A 23,337-nucleotide genomic window follows, 5' to 3' on the forward strand; every position below is an offset into this window, starting at 1 on the left:
TCCGAGCGTTGGCGATTGCTAGGAAAGGTGTCCCTCCCCACGGCGTGCGTATTTAACGAGGTGCCTAGGCCCCGCTGTGGCACCGCGAGCACAAACTGCCCGAGTTTGGCTGTTCATCGACAGCACTACTTTGCAGGTGAGTCGGGAGCTCCAAGCATTTTCTCCCAATCCACGCCTTCTTTTTAAAAAGGCTTTTAAACCCAACACTCGCGGTCTTTTCGCCATCCACAGGGACAGACTGGCTCCAGAATCACAAGGAATCCCAAGCCCCGATATCCATGGGGATTTCTAAAAATCCCAAACGCACGCTACAAAGCAGCTCCTGAAGATGTGGGGGCCTTTCTGGGCATTTGTGAGCTTCCAGCTAAATGAACCGCTAAAGCAAATCCCAGGGCTTCTGGCCCAGTCGCACGGCAGGAGGGAGCAGCCCGGCAGCCGCGGCTCCGCGCTGGAGCCGCTCCGAAGGTTTGGAAAAGTCGCAATGGGAAGAAGGACCCTGCTTCGTCCGCAGAGGTCCTTGGGCAGATCCCCCCTGGGCAAGCGCTTTGTAGCTCCCCCTGGACTGAGCCGGGTGGGTATGGGAGAGAGCGGGTTGAAAGGTGGGAGGCGCGGCGGGTGCCCTGCCATGGCCCCGCGCCGGGCAGGGGCTCTCAGCCCGCAGGGGCCGGGGTCGGTGCTTTCGGCGGAGCAGTCACACGTAGGGGCCTGTTGTCAACGCGTTCCCCGCGTCGCAGAGCGCACGTCTCGAGGATTGAAACAGGCGGTGGTTTGATCATTGTCTCTCCCAGGGAAATGGTTTTTAATGAGGTTTTAAATAATAAAGTGGGATAATTTTCCTGGCTGGCAAGATCATGAAATTTTTATGCCTCCTTTCTCTCCCAAAGTTTTATCACCCTTTATTTTTAGCAACGCATAATCCCCCCTTTTAGAAAAAAAAAAAAAAAACACACAGAGAAACCACTGATTTAGGGGAAGCCGCTCCTCGGCAGGGACTCTCGGCCGGGGAGCTCCGCAGGCAGCCCTGCCCCACGCTCCGGGGGTGGGTGAGGAGCCCCCAGGGGCGGAGGGGACCTCCGGTGCCGTGCAGGGTCCCAGTATTGGGCACTGGGTGCTGATGGAGGGTGCCAGTATTGGGTGCAAGGTGCTGGTACGACGTGCTGATGCACGGTGCCAGTACTGAGTGCATGGTGCTGGTGCAGAGTGCCAGTACTGGGTGCAGGGTGCTGGTGCTGGGTGCCCATACTGGGCGCTGGTGCAGAGTGCCAGTATTGGGTGCAGGGTGCCAGTACTGGGTGCGTAGCGCTGGTACTGGATGCCAGTATTGGGTGCCTAGTTCTGGTGCAGGGTGCCAGTACTGCGTGCGTGTTGCTGGTGCAGGGTGCCGGTGCTGGGTGCCCATACTGGGTGCTGGTGCAGGGTGCCAGTATTGGGTGCAGGGTGCTGGTGCCTGGTGCTGGTGCAGGGTGCCAGTACCGGGTGCTGGTGCAGGGTGCCAGTATTGGGTGCATGTTGCTGGTGCTAGGTGCATGTAGTAGGTGCTGGTGCAGGGTGCTGGTGCTGGGTGCCCATACTGGGTGCTGGTGCAGGGTGCCAGCGCTGGGTGCATGGTGCTGGTGCCTGGTGCTGGGTGTCAGTATTGGGTGCCCATATTGGGTACTGGTGCAGGGTGCCAGTAGTGGGTGCATGTTGCTGGTGCTAGGTGCATGTAGTAGGTGCTGGTGCAGGGTGCTGGGTGCCCATACTGGGTGCTGGTGCAGGGTGCCAGTACTGGGCGCATGCAGTGGGTGCTGGTGCAGGGTGCCAGTACTGGGTGCATGTAGTGGGTGCTGGTGCAGGGTGCCAGTACTGGGAGCCCATACTGGCCACCGATGCAAGGTGCCGGTGCTGGGTGCGTGTTGCCGGGTGCATGTAGCGGGTGCTGGCGCAGGGTGCTGGTGCTGGGTGCATGTTGCTGGGTGCCAGTACTGGGTGCATGCAGTGGGTGCTGGTGCAGGGTGCCAGTACTGGGTGCATGCAGTGGGTGCTGGTGCAGGGTGCCAGTACTGGGAGCCTATACTGGCCACCGGTGCAAGGTGCCGGTGCTGGGTGCGTGTTGCTGGGTGCACGCAGCGGGTGCTGGCGCAGGGTGCTGGTGCTGGGTGCATGTTGCTGGGTGCCAGTACTGGGTGCATGCAGTGGGTGCTGGTGCAGGGTGCCAGTACTGGGAGCCTATACTGGCCACCGGTGCAAGGTGCCGGTGCTGGGTGCGTGTTGCTGGGTGCACGCAGCGGGTGCTGGCGCAGGGTGCCGGTGCTGGGTGCCCACACGGGTGCCGGCGCTGGGCGCCGGGTGCCCGCGCCCGTGTGTGTGTGTGTGCGTGTGCGGGTGTGTTTTGACGTGAGGAAGTGCCGGAGCTGCAATTGCTTTAGGAAGTCAATCGCAGGGGCCGGGGGACGCGTGCGCAGTGCAGCCGCTCCGCTCCGCTCCGCTCCCGCTGCCTCTCCCTCTCCCTCCGGTGCCGAGCCCGGAGGCAGCGCAGAGGCGGCGGCCGGGGGGCAGCGGGGCAGCGGCGGCCGCGGACGGCGCTGCGCGGCGGCGGCGGCGCGGATGCCCGGCCCGTGAGTACCCCGAGCCCCGGCCCGGCGCCGCCGCCGCCCGCGGGATGCCCGGGGGGTGGGGGGGTGGGGGGCAGGACACGGGCCCGTCGCCCCCTCCCTCGCCCCTCCGCCCAGCCCAGCCTCCCTCCCCGCTCCCCCTCCCCGGGCGGCCCCCGCTCCGCACGCCTCCCCCGCCCCCCTTTGCACCCTCCCCTCCGCCTGCCCCCCCCGCCCCGGGCATCCTCCCTTTCGCACGCTTGCACACACACACACACACCCCCACACACACCCGCCCCCGGACACGCACCGAGCACCGCGGAGCGCCGGGGTTGATGGAGAGGTCGGGCTGTGTCTGTCTGTCTGTCTGTGCGTCCGTGTGTCCGGCTGCTGCCTGTCACCAGCCCCATGTGCGAGGGTTTGATGGGGGGGGGGGGGGGGCAGCGGGATGCTCCGTGGGGGGCGGCCGGCGGGGCGGGGGGACCCCGAGCACCCAGCGGGGAGGGGGCCCTCCCCGCCGCATCACCCCGGGGGAGGGCAGGGCTCCTGCGAGGAGGAGGAGGGAGGGGGAGGGAGGGGGGCACCCTCCAGCCGCAGGGCCGGCGGCACGGGGGTTGCCCAGCCCGGGGGGGGAGCTTGCAGGGAGGATCTCCCCCCCCGGAGGCCGCCCCGGCCCTCCCCGCACCCACAGGTGGGTGCCAGGGCGGTGCTGGAGCATCCACGCCCCGGCTCGGCCAGGCAGGCTCCCCGTGCCCCCCGCTGCGAAGGGGTGCCGTGCCTCGTCGCGGAGAGCAGCAGCGATGGGGAGCCCTGACCTGGCCGCCCAGGGCAGCGGGGAACGCCGGGGCTCGGGGAGGTTGGCTGAGGTCAGGGCGACCGTGGGCTCCGGTCCCCACCGGGTCGTCCGGCAGCAGCACAGCCAAAGGGTCGAGCGGGGGGACCTGGCTCGGTGGTGTCCGGGACGCGGTTCTCCCCCGTAGGGACGTGACATCCAGCCCTCGCCCAACACGAGCCCATCACGTGGGCGGCGTCGCGGGATGCCGCGACTTGGCGCCGCGTCCCCGCGGCCGAGGGATGGAGAGGGCCAGGCGTGGCCGCCGGAGCTGCTCCGCGCGTGGGTCGCGGTGCGTCTCTGGGCATGGAGAGGTTCCCCCAGGACGCTCCCTCTCCCTGCCGCTTCCGTGAAGCTGCTCTGGCGCGGATCCATGGCCTTATTTAAGAAACTAAACAAAAAGTGTTAAGTGAGTGGGAGGGATTTCCCCGCTGCGAGGGGAGTTCATTCCCCTCTGGATGCGTCTCCACCATCCCCGTCGATAGAGACGCTCGTCCCGTGTCACGCTGGATGAGCGGAGCCCGTGGCGTTTGCTGACCTGGTGGATATCGTTTTCTTTGGGAAAACGGGTTGCCCCAGTGGGCACATATTTCAGAATATCTCCCAAGGGAGAGCGCCACATCAGATTTCCCTACAAGGATTTTAGCTCCTCCGCGTCAGCCCTTCCCCACAAATGACTCAAGCCGCTGATCAAAATACAGTCGTGTTCTTCAGCAATTAAACAAACTCCACCTCATAAGATTATAGTGGAGAAGCAGGAATTTAGTGACATGAATATATCTCAATCCGGGTGTGGGTGCCCATTTTGATATTGTTATTAAAAAGAAGAAGGAACCACAGGCAGATAATCAGATAATGCAACTCAAACCCCGAGAGGGTAAGGGAGAAAAATACCTTGGCGGAGGGATTAATGCTGAGTCTGCCCAAGGTGCGGGAGCAGCGCGTCTCTGCCACCTCCCAAAGTGCATCCTCCCCTGCCTTTGCTTATCTTTGGTTGTAATCTCACTTCTAGGCTGGACTTGGGCTACAGAGTCTTGCGTTTCCCCTGGGCTTGTGCAAAGGGGGCTGGTGAGCTCGGGGCTCGGGGCCCTTCCCCGTGAGCAACAGGGCCGGAGCAGCAAAGCAGCCGCCGTGTCGCTCCTCGACCTCTGCAGAGCGTGGGCTGAAGCTGCTGTGGCTTTTCCTCTTTCTTTCCAAATTTTTATCCTCTGGATAAAATTATTTCGGAAAGTCAGCTCGAGAAGAGGTAGGAGCCACGCTCGGTGCACGTGGGGTGCCCTGCCTTTCCCTTCCAGCTCCTCGGGCCGGTTTCTCACGCCAACCCCCCGGCCATGCCTGAGCAGCCGCGGCAGAGCGAGGCCGGCAGGCATCGCCGCCTTCGTGCCGCCGCGCCACGCGCTCGTGGGGTTCGGCACTTCGGGCTCTTGCCTGGAATAACAGCGGCTTCCGGGTGAGCCGGTGCCCACGGCCTTCGCCGAGGCTTCCTATTACTCAGTTCCTTATTCGTCTCCGCACATCTCTATGCATTTCCATTACAAAAGCTGTTCAGAGAGGCGTGGATCTAAAGCCGGTTGTTTATACACATTATTTCATAGCTACCTCGTAATCTGGGGGGAAGAAAAGATACTGGACCTTATCACCGGGTATTTTCATCCCCCAACGTGTTACAGTATGTTTTTCGCCCGTGGGGAGGACAGGATGGGGGAAGAGTGTCCGACATCTTCTGTGGTGTAAGAAGGGAAGAAACCAAACTCGCCGGCTTGCGGGGCCTCCAGCAGCCCCGTCGCAGACCGGGAAGCGGCTCTGCGGCAGCCATCGCCGCCCCCTGCTCCAGCCGGCTCAGGGAGCGGGCATCCAGCGCCGCGAGCATCTCCCTTCTCCCACCGTCCTGCGCCCAGGGCCACGCCAGCCTCCTCCAGCTCATTTCCACCAGCACTGGGCTCAGCCAGCCCATTTCTTTCCCCAGCTGCTTCGCCACTGTTGCCCTGTGCGGCACAGGGAGGGTGACCCGCAGAAGGTCCCGAATCCTTACTGCCGCGGCCATGCAACGGTGGTGTTGAGCCGCGGCGCTGTTCATGGCAAATAACTCCACCGGCCGTCTCTCCCCACCGCGCCCACCCATAAGGTTTCTCAGGGATCGAACATCTTAAATCCAGCTCTGCGTGCTCTGCAGGAGCCGCCGGCCCGCTGCCTTGCTCCGGCCAAGCTGAGGCCATGCTGGTCCACCAGCCGTGGGGGGAGTCCCCAGCCTGCCCAGGTGCTGCGTGGGACCTGGGGACACGGGAACCGGTGGCTTTGGGGTAAAACTGTAGAGAAGTCAAAATCCTGGCTCTTGCTGGATCCAGAGTGCCGTGTAAAGCAAGGCAGCAACCCCTGGGTTTTGATCGAGCCTTTGCCCTTCTGCGAAAGCGCTCTCTGGGAGCACAGAGACTTATTTTATTTCTATTATTTTTGACTGTAAATGCACTGGGTTCCTTCTCGGGGGGGGGACCGGTGACAGCGACCTCCCACCTGTGACTTCCCCCCTCCCCAGCCACTGGGGTGGGCACGGAGGGTGATGCCCCAGCCCACCCCATCGGCTCCTCCGGGTCTGTGGGATCTCGGCCATCCTGGGTGAGTTTACCGGGAGAGGCGGGGAGCGCTCTGCCGCTCACCCGTCCAGCAAAACCTCCTGCCTTTGGCCACTCCGTGGAAGCAGAGATTTAACCGGGGGGAGGGTGGAGCAGCAACAGCAATGAAAACAACAACAAAGTCCTTTGGGGTTCAGCTCTAACATTTGCCTTAGACATGGAAAAAAGGGGGTTTCCTGACAGCAGGAAAATGTATGGTAGAGTTTTACAGCAAGCCGCTCTTCCAGTTCTCGAACAGCCTGGAAGCAGCCTCAGTTGACCTTTTGAGGGCTCTTTGCTCAGGCTGTGAAGATCCGCTGGGTTTGGGGGCCCCGCTTTGCCGCTCTCCAGACTTGCTTGTCAGCACTTGCCCGCTCTGGAGGCAGAAACGCTGTGGAGGCTCCGGGGCAGCAGCAGGACGGGCACAAGGGGAGCGGAGCCCCCGACGTCCCCACCTGTGGCCATGGCTCTGGGTGCACGGGGACGGGCTGTGGGTGCGCTGGCAGCCCGCTCCCAGGGACGGATTTACTGCTGGCTCGGTATGGAGCGGGTCAGGGAGCCAGCAGAGGGGTTTAGGGTTCAGGGTTTGGGTTTTCCCATTGCTCCCCCCCTGCAGGCACGAACCCAACCGGGGCTTAAGTAGTTTCTTCTGACAGAAGGCAAATGCCCAAGCAGCGTTGCAGTGCAAAGGGCAGGAGAAGAGCAAACAGGTAGATATTGGCATTGGCAGGCAGGAACCCCGGAAAAGGAAGGGAAAGCTTCAATCTAGCCTTGAAAAACAAGAAAAAACAAGGAAAGATGCTGCCTGTGAGTCTGGTGCGGGTTTCAGCATGAGGAGAGAGCTTGCAAAGGGGATTTGGGGCTGGGGAAGTGTATTGCCATGACAGCGGTGGCAGGAGAGCTCCTGTGTCCTCCGATGGTACAGCCGAGCCCTGCAGCATCCCGGGGGCTCGGTGAAGGGCATCGCCATGGCCGGTCACATCGGGGTTCTCGCTGAGATCCCTAGCGAGGGCCATTACCGCGATCCGAGCCCAGGATGCGATGGGCATCCACCCGCGGCCAGGCTCCTGCTGCCCCGGCCATCTCCCGCAGCCCTGCCTGGCAGCAGCGTGCCCGGCCGGAGCGGGACGCGGCGGCTGCCTGGCACTGCCCCGGGGCAGGGGCCACCTCTGTGGCCCAGGGGCCACGCAGGGTGACAGGGCTTCCTTCCTCCCCGCGCTGCCAGCCCCTCCCCAGGGATGGCCGAGCCGAACCCCGCTGTCTTTCTTCCCCTTTGGTCGGGTTTTAAATAACCGGCGCGGCCGGTCTCGGAGGACACGAGTTGCTCACAGAGCTGCCCGTTGCTTGTCGTGGCTGGAGCAGGGCAGAGCATCACTGCTGCCCCCGCGCCGGGGTGGCTGCGGTGACCGCGGCACAGGGGTCATGTATGTCCCTTGGGATGCTCCAGAGCTGGGACAGGGTGTCAGGTCTCCCAATCTCCCTTGCCCTGGGTATTTGCCTGTAGGTCCTGGGGGACTCCTTCCTCAGACCCTCACTGTTTTAACATGGGACTGAAGTCTGACGTGGGACGAAGTTTTCTTACTGGTGCAAGCGAAAGCTTGGCTCTGCAAGCTCTGGTCCCGGGACCCGCGGTGGCATTGGATCTGGGGCCGGGGGGACATCCCAGCCCTGGGTGCTCACTGGTGAGGCGTGACATCTGCCTGATGCCAGACCCCAAAAGGCATCCCTCAGGGCTGGCAGCGTGCGGGCAGCGGGGCCCGCAGCTGCCCAGCCAAATAAACCACAGTGGGCAAACGTCCCCAGGGTGCAGCGTGTCGGGGGTGGTCCCCCTTCTTCCCAGCCACCGTGCTGGCGTGGCCCCGGCCCGTCCGGTCTCACCGCTGGTTGAGCCGTCTGCCGGGCTCAGCCTTGCCCTGACCACATCAATGCCGCGTGGGGCCGCGCTTTGGGCAGGGAGCGTGGCTGGAGAGCAGGGCCAGACCTGTCCTTGGCGTGGCCGGACGCACCTCCCGCCCGTGCTGGCGCAGGCTCCCAAACCTCCGCCCTGTGCCCGGCCGGCGGCTCCCATGCTGGCATGGGTGTCCGGATGCACCTGGCAGGGTTTGGTCTCGTGCCGGGGCTGGGGAGAAAATCACCCCTCGGCTGCATCGGGGAGCGCTCGGAGCCACGGTAAGCAACCCTGTTGATCCAGCATTTCCCTGTGATGCAGGACCCCTCCTTTTCATCCTGATCCAAGGTTGATTGTCTGCCTGGTTCCTCATTTCCTCGGAAAGGGCAGTTCCTCATCGTCTTATCCTCGGTCCTCCTAGCATCCCTATCCCCCAAATTACCGCTAATGCCCCCTCCTCTGCCCCGTGGTCCCCGGGGGACACGGTGCTGCCAGCACTGGCATACGCTGGGATAGGGATAAGCGGGTCCTGGGCTGGCAGCACCCTGTGGATGAGGAGCACCCTGCCACCCACCCGCCGCAGCTCTCACCCCGGCCATGCCAATACCGTATCCCTCCTTCCCTCTTCCTTTCCCTCCCGTCAGCTGCCGGGCTCCGTCCGTGCTGTTTAGCCCCTGCTGAGTATTGATTACCATGATCACCGTGATCTTTCTTCTCCTTTCGCATGGATCATTACCAAATGCTTAACAGGAGTCTGCCTTAACAATGCCATGATACCTCTACTAATAGAAACGTAATTGTCAGGGCTTGCCTTATTAAATCCCCCAGCTGATTGTCGTGGGTGCTATTTTTACGCTATGAAATAATTAACTCCGTTTCTGTGCAAGAGCTGGGGCCGGAGGGGCAGTGAGCAGCCCTGAGCCCATCGTGCCGCCTGGCAGCCCGCGGTGGCCGTCTCGGCCATGGTGGCTGCGACAGGTTAGAGCTGTGGGTCTGCTTGCCTCTTTCCAGCGGGGGCTGGAGAGGTTCACGTGGTCCTTTTGGGAGGTCTCGTGGTGGGGTTTGGCTCGGAGGATGCTTGGTGCAGAAATACACCCCAGCTGCAGGCGAGGAGAGGGACAGGGAGCAGAGGAGGCAGCCGGTCCGGAGAAGGGCCCCAGCATCATCCTCTTCCTGGCAGGAGAGGTGCCCACAGGGCCGTCGGCCCTCCCAGTGCGAAGGATCAGGGAGGTGCTGGGACACGCTACATCATCTCCCAGTTCCCATCGCCAGGACCTGCCTTTCCACTCTCAGGGGATGGCAGAAAAATCACTGCCAGGCAGAGGAGCTCCCCCAAAGGCATCCGCTCGCCGCCGCTGCCGCCTCCTCCGCCACGTGCGCAGGCACATCTGCCGGTGTTATCAGCCACACGCACTCGGCAGGGCGGCGGGGACACGGCCGAGGCACAGCCACGTGAGCATCGCCATCCCCTCATCCTGGCAGAACCAGGGGAGCCCGACCTGCCTGGTGCCTGGGACCCCCGGCACCTCCGTGCCGGTAGCATCGGGGTCAGCCCAGCCCCGTTCCCGCAGAGTGGGGGGGCTTGAGCCTCACCTCTTCAGTCTTTTTCTAATAGATTGCTAAAAGGGGGGGGGGGAAAAATGCTGGGTCTAAAAATAGCTCCTAAAACTTCCTGTGCCGCTGGCAGGTGGCTGGGGCAGGCTGCGGGGGCGGGCGGCAGCTGTGGGGCTCGGCAGCGGTGCCTGCCTGCGGGGTAACCCCGGCAGAGGGGGGCCCGGGGGGTGCCAGCCCCCCGTTGCCCGCCGGGGCTGCCTGCGGGGCTGGCCCGCGGCTGGTTGCACTCGGTGGCTGGTTTCAGCCAAATTTGGCAGAGGTTGGAGGTGCTGGGTCCCTCCCGGGAGAAAGGCAGGGAAGCTGCAGGCTGGGCTGAGCCCTTATTAGACACTGGAGAATCCAGCAACAGCCAGCGCTGCCGAGCTCTGCTTGCAGTGATCCAGCGTGGCCAGTCCCGCAGCTGATGGGCATTTTGCAGCTCCCCCGAGGCACGGAGAGGGGCCGGATCCAGCGCTGCTCCCCGCTGAGGCATTGCTGGCGTGCGGCGGGGCTCAGCCGTGCCGACAGCTTGGCCTGGGCACCGTCTCTCTGCCGGCACCGGCGGGGTTTATGCATTGCCCCCAGCCAAGTGATCCCCACGGGGGTCTGTGATGAGCAGCAAAGCTGCTCTCGTGGTTTTGACCCATAAAATGTGAAGGGAAGGTGTCCCTCCTGGGGCAGAGAGCTCGTACCGTGGCCGGAGGCGGCCAGAGAATAAAAATACCCTCGGTGCCAGTGGGTGCCCCAAGGCCGGCGAGCTGGGGGTGCTCGGTGCTCCCTTATGGGAGCATGGCCACATCCCAGTATCCCACGGCTCTCGGAGCTGGCCCTGCCCAGCAGTGGCAGAGGGAACCCTGGAAAACCAGCTGGAAAAGAAGTGAGGTTCAGGTGACCAGAGAAACAGAGCTGGGCGCCTGTGGGGATGGCAGCGGTGGCGGGGTGGGTGCCGGCAGAAAAAGGAGCTGCTGATGCGAAGAGTGACTTTTGGGTGACGGGGGCGGTTTCCATCCGGACGGGGTGGGGTTGGCGACAGCGGCAGCGTGACTGCGTTGGTTTTTGGGTGCCAGGGTATGCGGTGTTGGGAGGAGAGGAGATAACAGCTCGGCGTCCCCAGGGAAGGCAAGGGAAGCGGCTGTGCCGAGCGCGGCACTGGGCCGGGCTGATAACAGGCACGTGCTGCGGCCGGGCGCCTGGCCCAGCCCCGCGGCCCCACGGGATTGAGCAGGGGCTGCTGACATCCCCCCCTCCCTCTTTCTCCCCTTTCTCCCTTTTCCACCTGTGGCAAGCCCACGCGAGCGAGGGGGCAGCCGCCAGCAGAAACCGCACACTGGTTTTGGTCACTGGTGCGGTGCCGGGGCTGGAGCCCTCTCCACCCACAGCGGTGCTGAGGGCAAATTTAATCAAGGAAACGGAGCATCTGATTTCTCTCTCTCTCTTCTTTCCTTTTTTTTTTTTTCTTCTGAAGAGGAAAAAAACCAAACAACTTTGTTTGTGAGTCACTCTTGGCCGAGGGAGCCGGGCTGTGCTCTGCGTGGCAGGCAGGCTGGCACATCCCCGCGTCGCAGGGACGATGCTGGCGGGAGGCGCGGCGGGCAGCTCCCCCCTCTTGGGGACGGGCCCCCTTCCCTCGCTGCCCACCTCGCTGCCGGCGTCCTCGCCCCGCAGGCAGCGCTGAAGCCCCAGGGACGCCTGGCGGAAAGCACCATCGCCTCAAAGCGGCCTGGGCTGGGTGCTGGGGACTGGCCCACCCTGGGGACGTATCCTGCCCGTCACTCCTCGGGGAAGCCCTGCTGGCCGATTCCTTGGCTGCGGAGCCGTTCCCGCGCCGCTGTGCCCAGGCTAACTCCGAGATGCCCGGCCGTAGCTGGCACTGCAGCCGGTGCCCATCCTGCAGTGGGAGCTGGGTCCATCTGAGGGGTGGGAAGCAGCAGCATGACCCAGCTCAGCCGCCGGCGGAGCTCGCTCTGCCCCGCTCCTGCCCCGTCGGGGTGGCCAGCCCCGCGGCGGAGCAGCGAGGAGAGCAGCCGGGCCCTGCCGGGGCTTTCCCAAAAAAGGTCTGAACTCTTCGGTTGAGTTTGCCACTTCCCTTACCACTCCCTTTCCTGTGAGAGGATGTGTTCGGCAGCTTTTCTTTTCTCTTTCTCTCCTCTTTTCTCTCCCATCTCCCTGCCCTCAGACCCGGCGGTCCTGGTGATGCCGTGCACCCCCTGAGCCGGCCGGGGTCACCCTGGCTGGCACCCACCGCCGCCACATGATGGCCAGGCTGCAGGTACGGGCGCGCCGCCGGCGGCTCCCCCGCTGCCCCCCCAGGCCCTCCCACCAGCCACGGCACGGGGTCGGGTGGGCGCGCCGGGGGCTCGGCGCGGGCTGTGCTGGGGTTGCCCCTGCACCGGGCTGGGCGCTGGTTTGTGCCCCACTTTGCAGAGGCGGGGGTGGCCGGAGTGGGGTGCCACGCTGCTCTGGGCATCGTCCCCATCCAGGGCGCTCGGGGAAAGTGGGGTGCATGGAGGGCTGTCATCCCCATGGCCAGTATTTGCCGTCACCTTCGTTTGGCCTGCGTGGGCACCCTGATGCCATGGCTCCCACTGCAGCTGGCACAGGGCGATTTTGGCGACTGCTTTGCCCGGGGTGAGCAGGGCACAGGGCGCTTCGTGTGCGGCTGCGTGGGACAGGGCTGACCCAGCGCCCCGGCAAGGAGCAGCCCAGTGGAAGGGGAGATTTCTCTTTTGAAATTCTGGGGAGCGCTCATCTTGTTCGGTTGCATGGGGGGTCCCCTCTCCATTCGGGGAGAGGACGGGGCGGTGCCAGGCTCAGTGGGAACGTCACGGGCGCGTGAGCTGCCACGGCCTGGGGACACCCAGCACATGGAGACTCCCAGGCCACAGCCACCGGGCAGCGGGCAGTGATGGCAAAGGCTGACGGGGGGCTCGGGCAGCTCACGGGCTTTGGGCGAGGGCGGCTTTTGGGGCGTCTCTTCTCTCTGCTGGGGAAACGTCCCCTTTTTGTCATCCTTCCTCTTTTCACAGCCTCGCGCGCGTCCCTTCGGCGCTCATAGGCTCCACCGCCTGCCGGGACTTCCTTATCCGCCAGCCCCGGCAGCCCTGCAGCGGTGCCCGGCCCCGGGGCAGCCGGAAACAACCCCGCGGCACGCGGCGCCCGCCGGCGTGGCGGGGTGGGGTGCTACGGGGCCATTAAGGGGTGCGCGGGGCTGGGAAACCCACCCTGCAAATCCAGAGCACACCGGCATTGCCTTTCGGTGCCACGGGCCGGGGGCCCTTTGCAGCCCCACACCTCCCTTCTCCTCCCTGTCCCCCTTGGCGCAGCCCACGGAGACGAGATGGCCCTGGGTGGGTGCCACAGCACCCGGGATGGGCAGCGAGCTGATCCTGCCTCCTGGCTGGATGCTGAGTGCAGCCCATGGGCATGGGGAGGGGATGCTCCTTGCTGGGGGATGCTGCTCCATCCCGCTGCCTCTCCGGGGTGTTTTGGCTCAGCCGCCTGCGGGTCAGCTCTGGCCAAGGTCGAGCACCAGCTGCAGAAGCGAAGTGCCTGGGAGTCCCCCAGGAGGAATGCCACGCGCTGTCCCCACGTCCCTGTCCCTTGGCCACCCCCTGCTCTGCACCCCAGGGCCGCGGCAGAGCCGGGGCTGCCTTTGCTTCGGGGCGAGCTGGGAAGAAGCAGGGTTTTCCCAGCCTTCAAGTTTTCCTCTTGCTCGCCCCGTTCCCACAGCCTCGTCACCGCTTGCTGTAATTAGTGCCGCAGCCCCGCTGGGAGCCGTGCCCAGAGCCTGGCTCTCCCTGTCCCGCCATGGGGCTGCAGGCCCCCAGCAGCACCGGGCACGGCGGCATGGCTGTGGCACTGCGGGGCGAGTGGGCTCGGCAGCGGGATGTCGCCGTGGGTGGGCAGGGGGAAGAGCGGCCGCTGGGAGTGGACGACGGTCGGTCTGGGGGAAGCAAAGGAGAGGGAAAAAAGAGGGGGTTAAATGGACCTGAGGGCAGCGCGGTGCGAGAGGGAGCGGAGCCTGCTGCTGAGCCGGGTGACAAGGTCACAGCCGTCCTGCCAGCACTCGGGGCTATAAATAGGGACAATTGGGACTGAAACACAGACTTTCTCCTTTTTCGTTCCTGCGGGAGCGATGGGAGCCAGAGGGAGGGTTTGCAAGGGCCCAGGCGAGGAGCTCACAGAAAGCGCTGCTGGGCGATGGCAGTGCCGGGGACAGAGGTCTGCACCCTCAGGGGCGGCCATGGGCTCGGGGGAGGCTCTGGGGACAGCCCTGTCCCCAGCTGGGACCCGTACCCCGGCTCCGTCCCCCTTGCTGAGTCCGCGGCAGGACTCAGACCTGAGGTGCTGAGACCTGGGGCAGCTCGAGACAGGGATGCTGGGGCTGAGGCAGCCGGGGGCTCTTCCTGCCTGCTGCCCCCTGCTCCCGTTCCTTCTCTCTGGCAGAGGAAGGACCGTGATTGCTGCCCGCCGCCATCGGCGGGGCACAGGGAGGCAGAGCCGGCCATGACCACATCCTTACCACCACCCTGCGTGGCGGTGGGTGCTGAGCCCTGGCACCGCTCCTGCCCAGGAGCATCCCTGCTCCAGGCTGGGCCAGCGGTGCAGGCAGGCAGGCAGGGACAGGCAGGCAGGGACAGGCAGGCCTGCAGGCGCAGGGGGAACCGTTCTACAGCAGTGGTGCAGAGCGCTGGACTTGGCCAACACTTGGCACGGGGCGAGTTTTGGTTTAGTGCCAGGAGCTGTGAAAACTCCCCCCACCCCGTTTCCTTCCACTCACATGATGCCGTGGAGCGGCTCCGACTTCCCCATCCCGGGCCCAAACGCGCCGGGGGGGTCTGGCCGCGCTTCCCCACGGCACGGGGCACGGCCAGGGGTGCACTGAGCCCCGCGCCCTGCCCGGCCCCGCTGCTCCCTGCCGGGGCTCGGCAGCACCGACAAAGCATGGGAGGGGGTCCTAGGCGAAGCGCGGGGCTGGCAGAGCATCTGCCGCCGCGTTCCCCCTCCTCCTTTCCTTCTCACTTCCTTTTCTTGCACCCCTTCTGTTTGCCTGCCGTGCCCCAGCCCGCCGCCTGCAAAGGGCTTTCCCCAGCCTGGAGCAGCCCCCCTGGGAGCTGCTCGAAGCTGGGGGTCCCTCTGCGAAGGTAACATGGTGCCGCTCCTCTCCCTCCCCGCAGGCTCCGTCCAGGAGGCGGCAGGGACATTAGCCGGGGGGTCTCGGCAGCACGGCTCACCCGCGGGCTGGGACCAGCGGAGAGCAGCAGAAGAGCCCCCAAAGCACGACCCAACCCCGTCCACCGTGTATGAGGCTGGGACGCAGGTGAGGTGGTGACCATCTCGGGGCTGGCTGGTGGCCGGGATGGCAAGCAGGAGCCAAAACTAAATCCCAGCAAGTCACTGCACGGGGTTCCCTCGTTCACCCCCGGGTGCTTGCACATGGGGGAGGGCAATCGTCAGCAGCTCGCTCACCCGCTCCCTGCCCTCCTGCCTTTCAGTACGCAGGACCCGCGTCCGCAGAGACACCCCTTCCGATGTCCCGGCATGAGACTTCTCCGACAACGGTGCAACCCGCCAGCAACCACCGCCCCAACGCCTGCTGCTTCTGCTGGTGCTGCTGCTGCAGTTGCTCATGGTACGTCCCACCGCCCGCCCCGGCCCGAGGCTCCCGCAGGGCTGGCGAGCATCACCCGCCCGCCGCATCGTCCCATGTTCAAGGGTCCCATAAAGAGGGGAGATGCGAGGGTCACCCGCGTGTTGCTGGTCCTCTGTGCTCCGTGCAGCACCAAGCACTTGGACCCGGCTGCTGCCCAAGCAGGCGTCTGGGTTCAAGGGAGACAGGCTCCTGCAGCAGCCTCCACCCCTGGGTGCTCCGCAGCCCTTTGGTGCAGATCCCGGCACCCACGCAGCACCACGGGCAGCTCTGGGCTGCTTGTGTACTTGTGTTGGGTTGGGGTTCAAAAGCCAAATGGGTGCCGTGATTAGAAAGAGTTTAAACGGTGTTTTGGAGCAGGTGGGCATCAGTGGTGCCACGGCACCTTGCTCTCCTCTGCACAGAGCCTAGGGAGCTTGCGAGCCCGAGCCTCACCTCGCTTCGGTGCACCGTGGCTCCTGCCTGTTGGGCAAATCTTTTAAAATATACAGAGCAGAAAGCGGCACCGGGAAACCCCGCTCTGGCGCTGCACTGGTGGCTGCCTGGGGCTGGGCGTCCCCGGCCCGGCTGCGGGGGGGAAGCTGCAGGCAGCGCCGGCGGCACAGCGCGGTGCTCAGCCGAGCTGCCCGACCTCTGCCTCCCCAGCCTGCCCTCCCCGGGCGCCAGGGCCGGGCAGCGGGACCCCTGGATGCAGCGCTGTGCAGGCAGGAGGATTTTGCTGCCTGTTTCAGGCAGGTGAGGGCGGGAGGAGAGCTGGGTTTCCCTGCCCAGCGTCACGGCTGCCTTCTCACAGCTGCAGTGCCCTGCCCGAGGTGGGTGGCCCTCGTCCGTGGGAGCCCTCCCAGGCAGCTCTGCCTTGGGACAGTGGGTGCAGAGTCTGGCCCTGGGCTCCCAGCGCTGCCCAAAGCCAAGGACATAACCAGCCGCTTGCCTGCAACTGCATCTCCCGTCCTCTCCGAGGATCCCCAGCTCCTTATTCTCTGGACAATGCAGATTTTGAAGAGCCCATCTGCTCTTCTCCACCTCCAGCATCAGCCCGCTCTGAGGCTGCTGATGGCTTCGGGCTTTGCAGCAGCTTTGGGCTTTACGGCCACTGACAGCGCCGGGCTTGGAGGAGCAACAAACCCTGGAGCTGAGCCCCGCGCAAGCCCCCGCTGCGTCCCCAGCACTGATGGCAGCCCCGTGCAAACCCCCGCCGCGTCCTTGGGGCCCCATCTCGCCTGATCCCATCTCGGTTCCTCACATCTGCAAGGCAGCAAGTGCGGTGAGCAGCTCCGCTCGCAGCCTGCCCCAAACCTCTCCCTCCCAGACACTGCCCCGGGCCCCTGGCATTCGGCTGTGGGCAGCGTGACCCTTCCCTGTGTCCCTCCTCCGTCTCTGCAAGAGCCTGTGAACAGAGATGGGACAGAAATCCCTCCTGTACCCCGCTCCCGGAGCAAGCAGTGACCGGTGCCAACCATTTTGGGGCTCAGGCGTGGCGGGCAGCGAGCCCCGGGGGCGGCGTGGGCAGGGACGTGCCCGCAGCTTCGCCCACCCCAGCCGTCTGTGCCACCGGGGGAGAAGTTTGCACATTTAATCCTGCGCGAGCGGCGAGGGGCAGTGTCGCAAGCAGGAAGCGCTGCGGTCGGCCCCGGGCGCCGAAATCCGAGGGCCTGAGGGAAGTTGGCTGGAGGCTGCTCCCCCCTTGTGCCACCGGCACCCCCGGGGGCGAGGGACGGGGGGACGGGGGGACAGGGGATGCCGGCACCCCCGAGCCCTAGCACATCCATCCCGCGCTCAGCCTCCGGGTGGACCGGTGCTGGGGTGTCCTGGGGGTGCAGGGTCCGGCCCTTCACTTTTCTCCATCTACCCCGGCCACCGGCTTCCTGGGCGAGCCACCGCCTGCGCCCACCCCCATTTATTTATTTATTGGTGTTTATTCGTGGCGGTTCGTGACGGCTTTGCCGGGGGCCGAGCTGGCACTGACCTCTGCCGGCTGCTGCTGCCCGGCCCTGCGGCCGCTCCGGCTCAGCCCTGGCACACGGCGCGGGCGGTGGAGCGGGGCCGGGGCCACGGCGGTGCCCGAGCGCAGGAAGCACCCTTGCACGATGACACCAGAATTGCACAAGGGAGCGGTGTGCCCTGGGGCAGCGGAGGCTGGGTGCTGGGGAGGAGCCGGATGGGGGGTGCTGGTGCCCACGGAGGAGATTCGGTGGCCAGGGCCAGTCCAAGGAGCAAGATGGGGGTCTGGGTGCGTCCCCAACGCCCCTGACTACCTTTCTGTCTCCCTGTTAGGAACGAGGACCGGGAGCGAGCGTGGAGGGCGTCCCGGGAGACCAAACTGGAGACCATCCCAAACTGTGAAGCATGGTGAGTGCAGGGGCAGTGCCGCAGGGGTGGGATGGGGGGACCGGCACGGCACGGCACAGCACAGCATGGCACCCACTGCCACCCTCCGTGGCACCCAGCCCCGCATCCTGCCCGCTGGTGCACCCACAGGGAGCAGGACTGAGGTGCCAGGACTCAGGGGTTCCTTGGGCTGCTTCCAGCGGCACATCCCTGGTTCCCACTGAGAAATGTGGAGCCCGGAGCCACGGGCTGCTGCCCTCTGCCATTCTGGCCCTTGAGCCCCTTGCAAAGGGAAACTGAGGCAGACAAGGATCTCAGCAGCTTTCAGGCCATGTCCCAAGGGCAGAGCCTCATCCTGCGGCCACCTTGCTCTGGGGATGCCCTGCACCGAGCACCCGCTCCCTGGGGGACGGGTACGACCCCCTGCATGCAGCCCAGCCGTGGGTGCTCTCTGCAGCACCTGGTGCAGCAGGGTTCAGGGTCAGATGTGCTAATTAGCCACTGCTAATGATTGCTCCTGCCTGCTTTAGCAGGTAACGAGTGTTTGCTGGGGAGCAGCCTCGCTCCCTCCCTCCCCAGCTGTTGGCGATGATGGACCCAGGCAGGCTCTCCCAGCCAGGGCTGCTCAGAGCTGCTGCTCTGCAAGGGAAGGGCTTTTTCTCCCTTTTGGGTTTGTGCAAAGCGCCAAAATACATCTCAGCTTGGAAAATTCAGCTGAAAGCAAGCCCACGCTCCAGCCCAGCCGAGCAGAGCTGGGACAGACCCCATGAGCGACCTCTGAAAGCCCCCGTAATACCTAGAGCCCGAGTGGGACCGGCCTCGGTGCGAGCACGGGGATGTGTTTGGGCACGGTCCCTCTGGGATGGGACCGGGGATGAGCAGGCTGAGCCGTGCGGGGAGGGACACAGCGGGGGCCCGCCGCCCCCCCAGCCTGGCCATAACGCTGTCCCCTTGCCTTCCCCGCCGGGACCCGGCAGCGCCAAACCCACGCCGGAGGAGGTGCGGGGCTGGGCACAGTCCTTCGACAAGCTGATGAAGAGCCCGGCGGGTCGCAACGTCTTCCGGGAGTTCTTGCGGACTGAGTACAGCGAGGAGAACATGCTCTTCTGGCTAGCGTGCGAGGAGCTGAAAAACGAGTGCAACAAGCACACCATCGACGAGAAGGCCAGGATGATCTACGAGGACTACATCTCCATCCTCTCGCCCAAGGAGGTACGGGGCAGAGCCCCTCCTGCGGCTCTCGGGGGGTGGCTCACGCTAAAACGGAGCTGGGGTTTCATAGAATCACAGAATGGTTTGGGTCGGAAGGGACCTTAAAGATCATCTGGTTCCAGCCCCCTGCCATGGCAGGGACACCTTCCACCAGCCCAGGGTGCTCAAAGCCCCATCCAGCCTGGCCTTGAGCACTTCCAGGGATGGGGCATCCGCAGCTTCTCTGGTGCCAGTGCCTCACCGCCCTCGTGGTGAAGAACTTCCTTAGATCCAACCTAAGGGATTTCTTAGGGAAGGGGCTCTGTGCGGCTGCTGCTGCAGCCCTGCAGCAGTTTGGGGATGGGGTGGGCGGGCGGGGATGAGTTTGGCAGGGTGGCGGGTTTGCTTCATGTGCGTGGCGCTGGGGAAGGCGGCCCCGGCCCCCCGCAGCCCCGGGGCGCAGCCGGCAGCGGGCCCCCGGGCTGGGTTGTGCTGCGGGGCCGAAACCTCAGGAGGGCACCAGTGGGCTGAGGAGCTGCTGCAGCCCAGCTCCAGCATCCCCAGGGAGGGGGCACCCAGGGTGGGAGCACCCCAACCCGCCTCCCTCTCCCCAGCCAGGGGACACGGGGAGGACCCGGAGACCCCCCCGCTCCTCCCCGCAGCCCTCTCCAAAACACCCTGGCTCCGGTGCAAATATCCTCCGGGATGGAGCACACCGTGGTCGCCCCACGTCGGGCCACGTGGATCCCCAGTTTCCTGCGAGAGCTTGTACAGGGGTGCAGGGGTGGGTGCTGGGGATGGGGGCTCAGCATCGGGGGTCCCTCAATCCCCCCTGTTTCTCTCCCTGCCGCCCAGGTGAGCCTGGACTCGCGGGTGCGGGAGGTGATCAACCGGAAGATGCAGGAGCCGTCCTCGCACACCTTCGACGACGCGCAGCTCCAGATCTACACGCTCATGCACAGAGACTCCTACCCTCGCTTCCTGAACTCTGCCATATACAAATCGCTGCTCCAGAGCGTTTCCCGCTCCTCCTCGGAGTCCTAAGGGCGCCCGCCGGCCACGGGGCCGCCGGCGGGGACACAGTGGCCGGGGGGGCTCGGTGCCTCCTCCCCTCCGCCGCCCTCCCCACCAGCCCCCCCAGGTTTTTAGCTTTTTACCTATGAACCGTCACCCCGATTTCTGGGCCACCCTCCAGGACTGTCCCCGGGGCTGGTGCCGCTGCGGCAGCGCAGCCCGGGCCGGCTCGTACTACTGAACCCCTGCCCCGTCCCCGCCGCTGGCCGGAGCGAGCCGGGGAAGCGCGCGGGAGAGCGCCCGGGGCCCGGCTCCCCCTCCCCGGCTCCACCCGCACCCCGTTTTGAAGAGGTCACTTTATCCCCTCTCCACCACACCTGGGGACACGGCACGTCCCCGTTTCCCACCGGAGACCCCGTTGGGGACTGGGTTGGGGTTTTTTTTGGGGTGGGGGGAGAGGTCAATTGATGTTAGGGTTTTTTGTGTTGTTTTTTTTTATTATTTGAAATGCTTTTTTGTTGGCTTTTATTGGAGGACTCGAGGGGCGGGAGGGGGGTTTGACCACCGTCTCCGTACATATAAAAACGTGCCAGGTTTACATTGCTCCGTCTGTTTGAAGTGGGGCGGGGGGCAGCGCTGCAGCCCCCTTTGCATTCCCGGCAGATCTGGGGGGCAGCACCAGGGCCGGATGGAGGCAGGGGGACGGCAGCATTCCGGGCCCGTGGCCCCCCCATCTCCAAAGCCACCTAAGGGGCTCTGGAGGGGCCAGAGGGGACCCCAGCAGCGGTGGTGCCGCGAGGAAGGTGGGCAGGGGTTGCCTAGCCGCTGCCCGCTCCCGGCGTGCCCAGTCCCCATCGCACGGCACCGGTTCGGTCACCACACGCCTGTCACCCCAAACCCGGAGCCTCCCGCATCCTCGAAGACCTCAGCGAAGGGGAAGATGTGCCTGCAGGTATTAATTTGCCCTCCTGAGAAACCCACGGGGACCAGGAGCCCCGAAAGCGAAGGCTCCCGGCTGCCCCACGCCTGCCCCAGCAGCGGGGGCTCTGCCCGCGTCCCTCAGGAGCCGCTTGGCACCAAGCAGCAGGCAGGGCTCCGCACGGGACGGGAAGGTCTGTAACATCTCTGTATTTTGGTACGGCGTGAGGAAGGGCTTACTGGAGCCCCCGCGCCCAGAATTCAAACATTTCTGCCAGCGGCCCCTGCCCTCTGCGCTGAAACGAAGCCAACGCCGGGGTCCAGCGCCTCAGCCCTGCTGCAGAGGACCAACACTAGGCTTTGCTTTTCCTGACTCCAACCAACCCCTGGTTTCCTATTTATCTGCCCCTTTCCCTCCTTCTTCTCTCTCTCTATCCCTTTCAAAGAAAAAAGGAGCACTGGTTCTTTTTATTGAAGATATTTTTTAAACAAACAAACAAAAAAATTCTCTCAGCTTTTTTGTTTATTCGTTTCCTTCCTAGTGGCACAACTGTGTGGAAATTCATGTCAGTAAATTTAGTTTTGTTTGCCAAGCTGGAAATACAGTTCAAGAAAATGTATTTTTGAGAGAGAGCAGGGATTGTTTGTTTGTTCAGGAATGTCGGTATTGTTATTATTGGGTTGTTATTGGCAGGTTTTCCCCTGCACTGCTACGGCCCCGCAGCATCCCCCCCTCCGCCGGGGAGGTTTTGGTTCTGGGTGCGGGCTTCGCTCTGTGAGTAAAGGAAATCTCTCGGGTGGCCTCAGCTCGAGGTTTGGAGGCTGAGCATCCCTGCAGCCGTTGGGGATGGTGGCAGGCGGGTCAGAGCCTCTGCACGCCCTGGAGCTGCTGCCACCAGGTAACCTCGCCTCTTGCGCCCACGCCTCGCACTTTTAAACACCTTATAAGTGAATCTTTACTTCCAAGACACCTCTTTATCCCGTGGCTTTCCCCTCACTGGCTCTCCTTGGTGTTATCCCAGAAAACAGCCCCAAGACATGGTATTTTTCCCTCGGTTTGAGGGGTTCCTTCTGCTTGGGACTCTCCCGCCCTAACGGGATTGCCAACAAACCGTGCCCAAGCTCAGCTCCCCTCTGTGCAGGAACGCAAGCAGAAAGGCAAGAGCAGCTCAGTATTTGCTGCCTCCTGGTCGCAGCGCACGAGCCCGAGCGCCTCGGCCAGCTTCGGTTTCAGATCCTGAAGCTTTTTTTAGGCATTACTGCGAGGACACTGTTCCCTCCCAAGCCTGGCTTGAATAATCCCATTTGCCACAAGACTCACGAGGCTTAAAGGAGTTGTCAGCATCTTTGAATCTTTTCCTTCTTGGGAGACTTGGCTGCACCCCGTAAAGTGAAAGCCCTGAGCGGAGGATCCTGTCGGGAGCCCTGTCTCCAGAGGAGCACAGCCCTCGAAGGGGCTGCGAGCACATTTTCCATTGCTTTCATGTGGCTGCTGACTCCTCTCTAAACATCTCTAAGGTCTCTGTTGAATGTCCGCTGGCTGGCATGCCAAAAAGCCAGTGGAAATACTTGTTTTTCACTCTGGAACAGGGGAGCAATGCCATAAGAGATGTGACTGCAAGTGCTCCTGCACCGCTTGGCAGCCCAGGACTGCTCCTGAGCAGCCTCAAGCTGAGAGGCCTTACCGGGGTCCCCTGAATGCCGCATCACCCCCGTTAAAGGCTAGGAAAAGGAGAGAAGAGGGATTTTAAGTCTCAGGCTGAAAGCCGTTGTGAGGACAGACAGCATTTCCCCACCAGGTTCATGTTACCTCCCAGGAAGAGCCTGACCCTGCAGGGCCCCCTCACAGGGTCCTGTTTGCAGACGTGGCACCCGAGGCTTGCTTTGCTACCAGCTCCTTTCTTGATCTCACCCCTTCCAAGCTCCAATCTCACCACCTCCGAGCTCACTTCAAACCTCACCCCTTTCTAGAGCTACGTGCTAACAGCTCCCACCAATACCTGTAATCCTCGACTCCTCCAGGTCCAAGCCTCTGGAAAAATGTCCTGTATTTGCAACGTTTCACCTCCTCCTGAGCCTCTCCAGCAAATCTCTCTGAAAATTCAGGCTGCCTTTCCGCCATCCAGCCAAGAGCAGAGCATACATGAGCAGGAAAGTGCCTGGGACTCCCTTTTAACACCCCCACCGGCCAGTGGATTCCTTCCACCTCCTTTATTGATGGCTTCTCCCTGTATCAAGATTAACCTCACCCAGGCCTAGCCCACCTTCCTCCCTGGCCTGTCCAAATCAAACTGTTTGGGTTGGGTTTCTGTGGCTGGTGTCACCCTGCTTTCAGTCTGTGACAACCTGGGCAGCACATTCCCACCTTGCAGCAGCGCATGCTGTTGGCATTTAAAGGCCTGAGCTGACAAGGTGTGCATCACTGCGCAAAACCAAAGGAATGCTGTCAAGATGGAAAGCGGCATCCAATCTGCGCCCCAAAAGCTGTGTTCTATCAACAGGTCTCCTCAGTCAGGAGAGGAAGACCAGTACTGCCCACCCAGCCACCCCGGGACTAACCCCAGCCCCAGTGTTTTAGGGTTCATGAGTTGACTAGGAACCAGCCGCCCCGCGCCGAGGGTGTACCTACAAGCGGCTTCTCGCTTTCTGGTGCTCCAGGCAGTGTTCAGTCCTCATCCGTCTGGACACTGACCATCTGTCAAGCTCCCGTGCGGTTCCACGCCATGAAAGCAAAGTGCTGC

At 63.8% G+C, this 23,337-nt stretch overlaps 1 protein-coding gene across 6 annotated transcripts; it reads left to right on the plus strand.

Moving 5' to 3' along the window:
* Positions 1 to 2,457: 2,457 nt before the first annotated feature.
* Positions 2,458 to 23,204, plus strand: RGS19 (regulator of G protein signaling 19). 6 transcript variants are annotated; one of them, XM_087749905.1, is made up of 7 exons: positions 10,990 to 11,549; positions 11,672 to 11,764; positions 14,673 to 14,815; positions 14,991 to 15,127; positions 17,420 to 17,494; positions 18,451 to 18,685; positions 19,520 to 23,204. In XM_087749905.1, exons 4-7 carry the CDS (start codon positions 15,027 to 15,029, stop codon positions 19,706 to 19,708), a joined length of 600 nt encoding a protein of 199 aa, XP_087606031.1. In that variant the 5' UTR covers positions 10,990 to 11,549; positions 11,672 to 11,764; positions 14,673 to 14,815; positions 14,991 to 15,026; the 3' UTR covers positions 19,709 to 23,204. The 6 variants fall into 6 exon arrangements, with proteins under 6 accessions (XP_087606032.1, XP_087606035.1, XP_087606031.1 ...); XM_087749906.1 differs by lacking the exons at positions 10,990 to 11,549; positions 11,672 to 11,764 and adding an exon at positions 2,458 to 2,597; XM_087749909.1 differs by lacking the exons at positions 10,990 to 11,549; positions 11,672 to 11,764 and adding an exon at positions 2,897 to 2,916.
* The last annotated feature ends 133 nt before the right edge of the window (positions 23,205 to 23,337 follow it).

The sequence above is a fragment of the Nipponia nippon genome, unplaced genomic scaffold (genome assembly GCF_047370975.1).
Source record: "Nipponia nippon isolate SJK-2023a ecotype South Korea unplaced genomic scaffold, ASM4737097v1 scaffold_13, whole genome shotgun sequence".
Taxonomy (NCBI): domain Eukaryota; kingdom Metazoa; phylum Chordata; class Aves; order Pelecaniformes; family Threskiornithidae; genus Nipponia; species Nipponia nippon.

Bases quoted from the DNA above. Each gene is read 5' to 3' on its own strand.
- RGS19 (XM_087749906.1), top strand. From the start codon at position 15,027: ATGTCCCGGCATGAGACTTCTCCGACAACGGTGCAACCCGCCAGCAAC. The intron at 15,128-17,419 runs GTACGTCCCACC...TCTCCCTGTTAG, and splicing joins TGCTGCTGCAGTTGCTCATG to GAACGAGGACCGGGAGCGAG. The intron at 17,495-18,450 runs GTGAGTGCAGGG...GGGACCCGGCAG, and splicing joins ATCCCAAACTGTGAAGCATG to CGCCAAACCCACGCCGGAGG.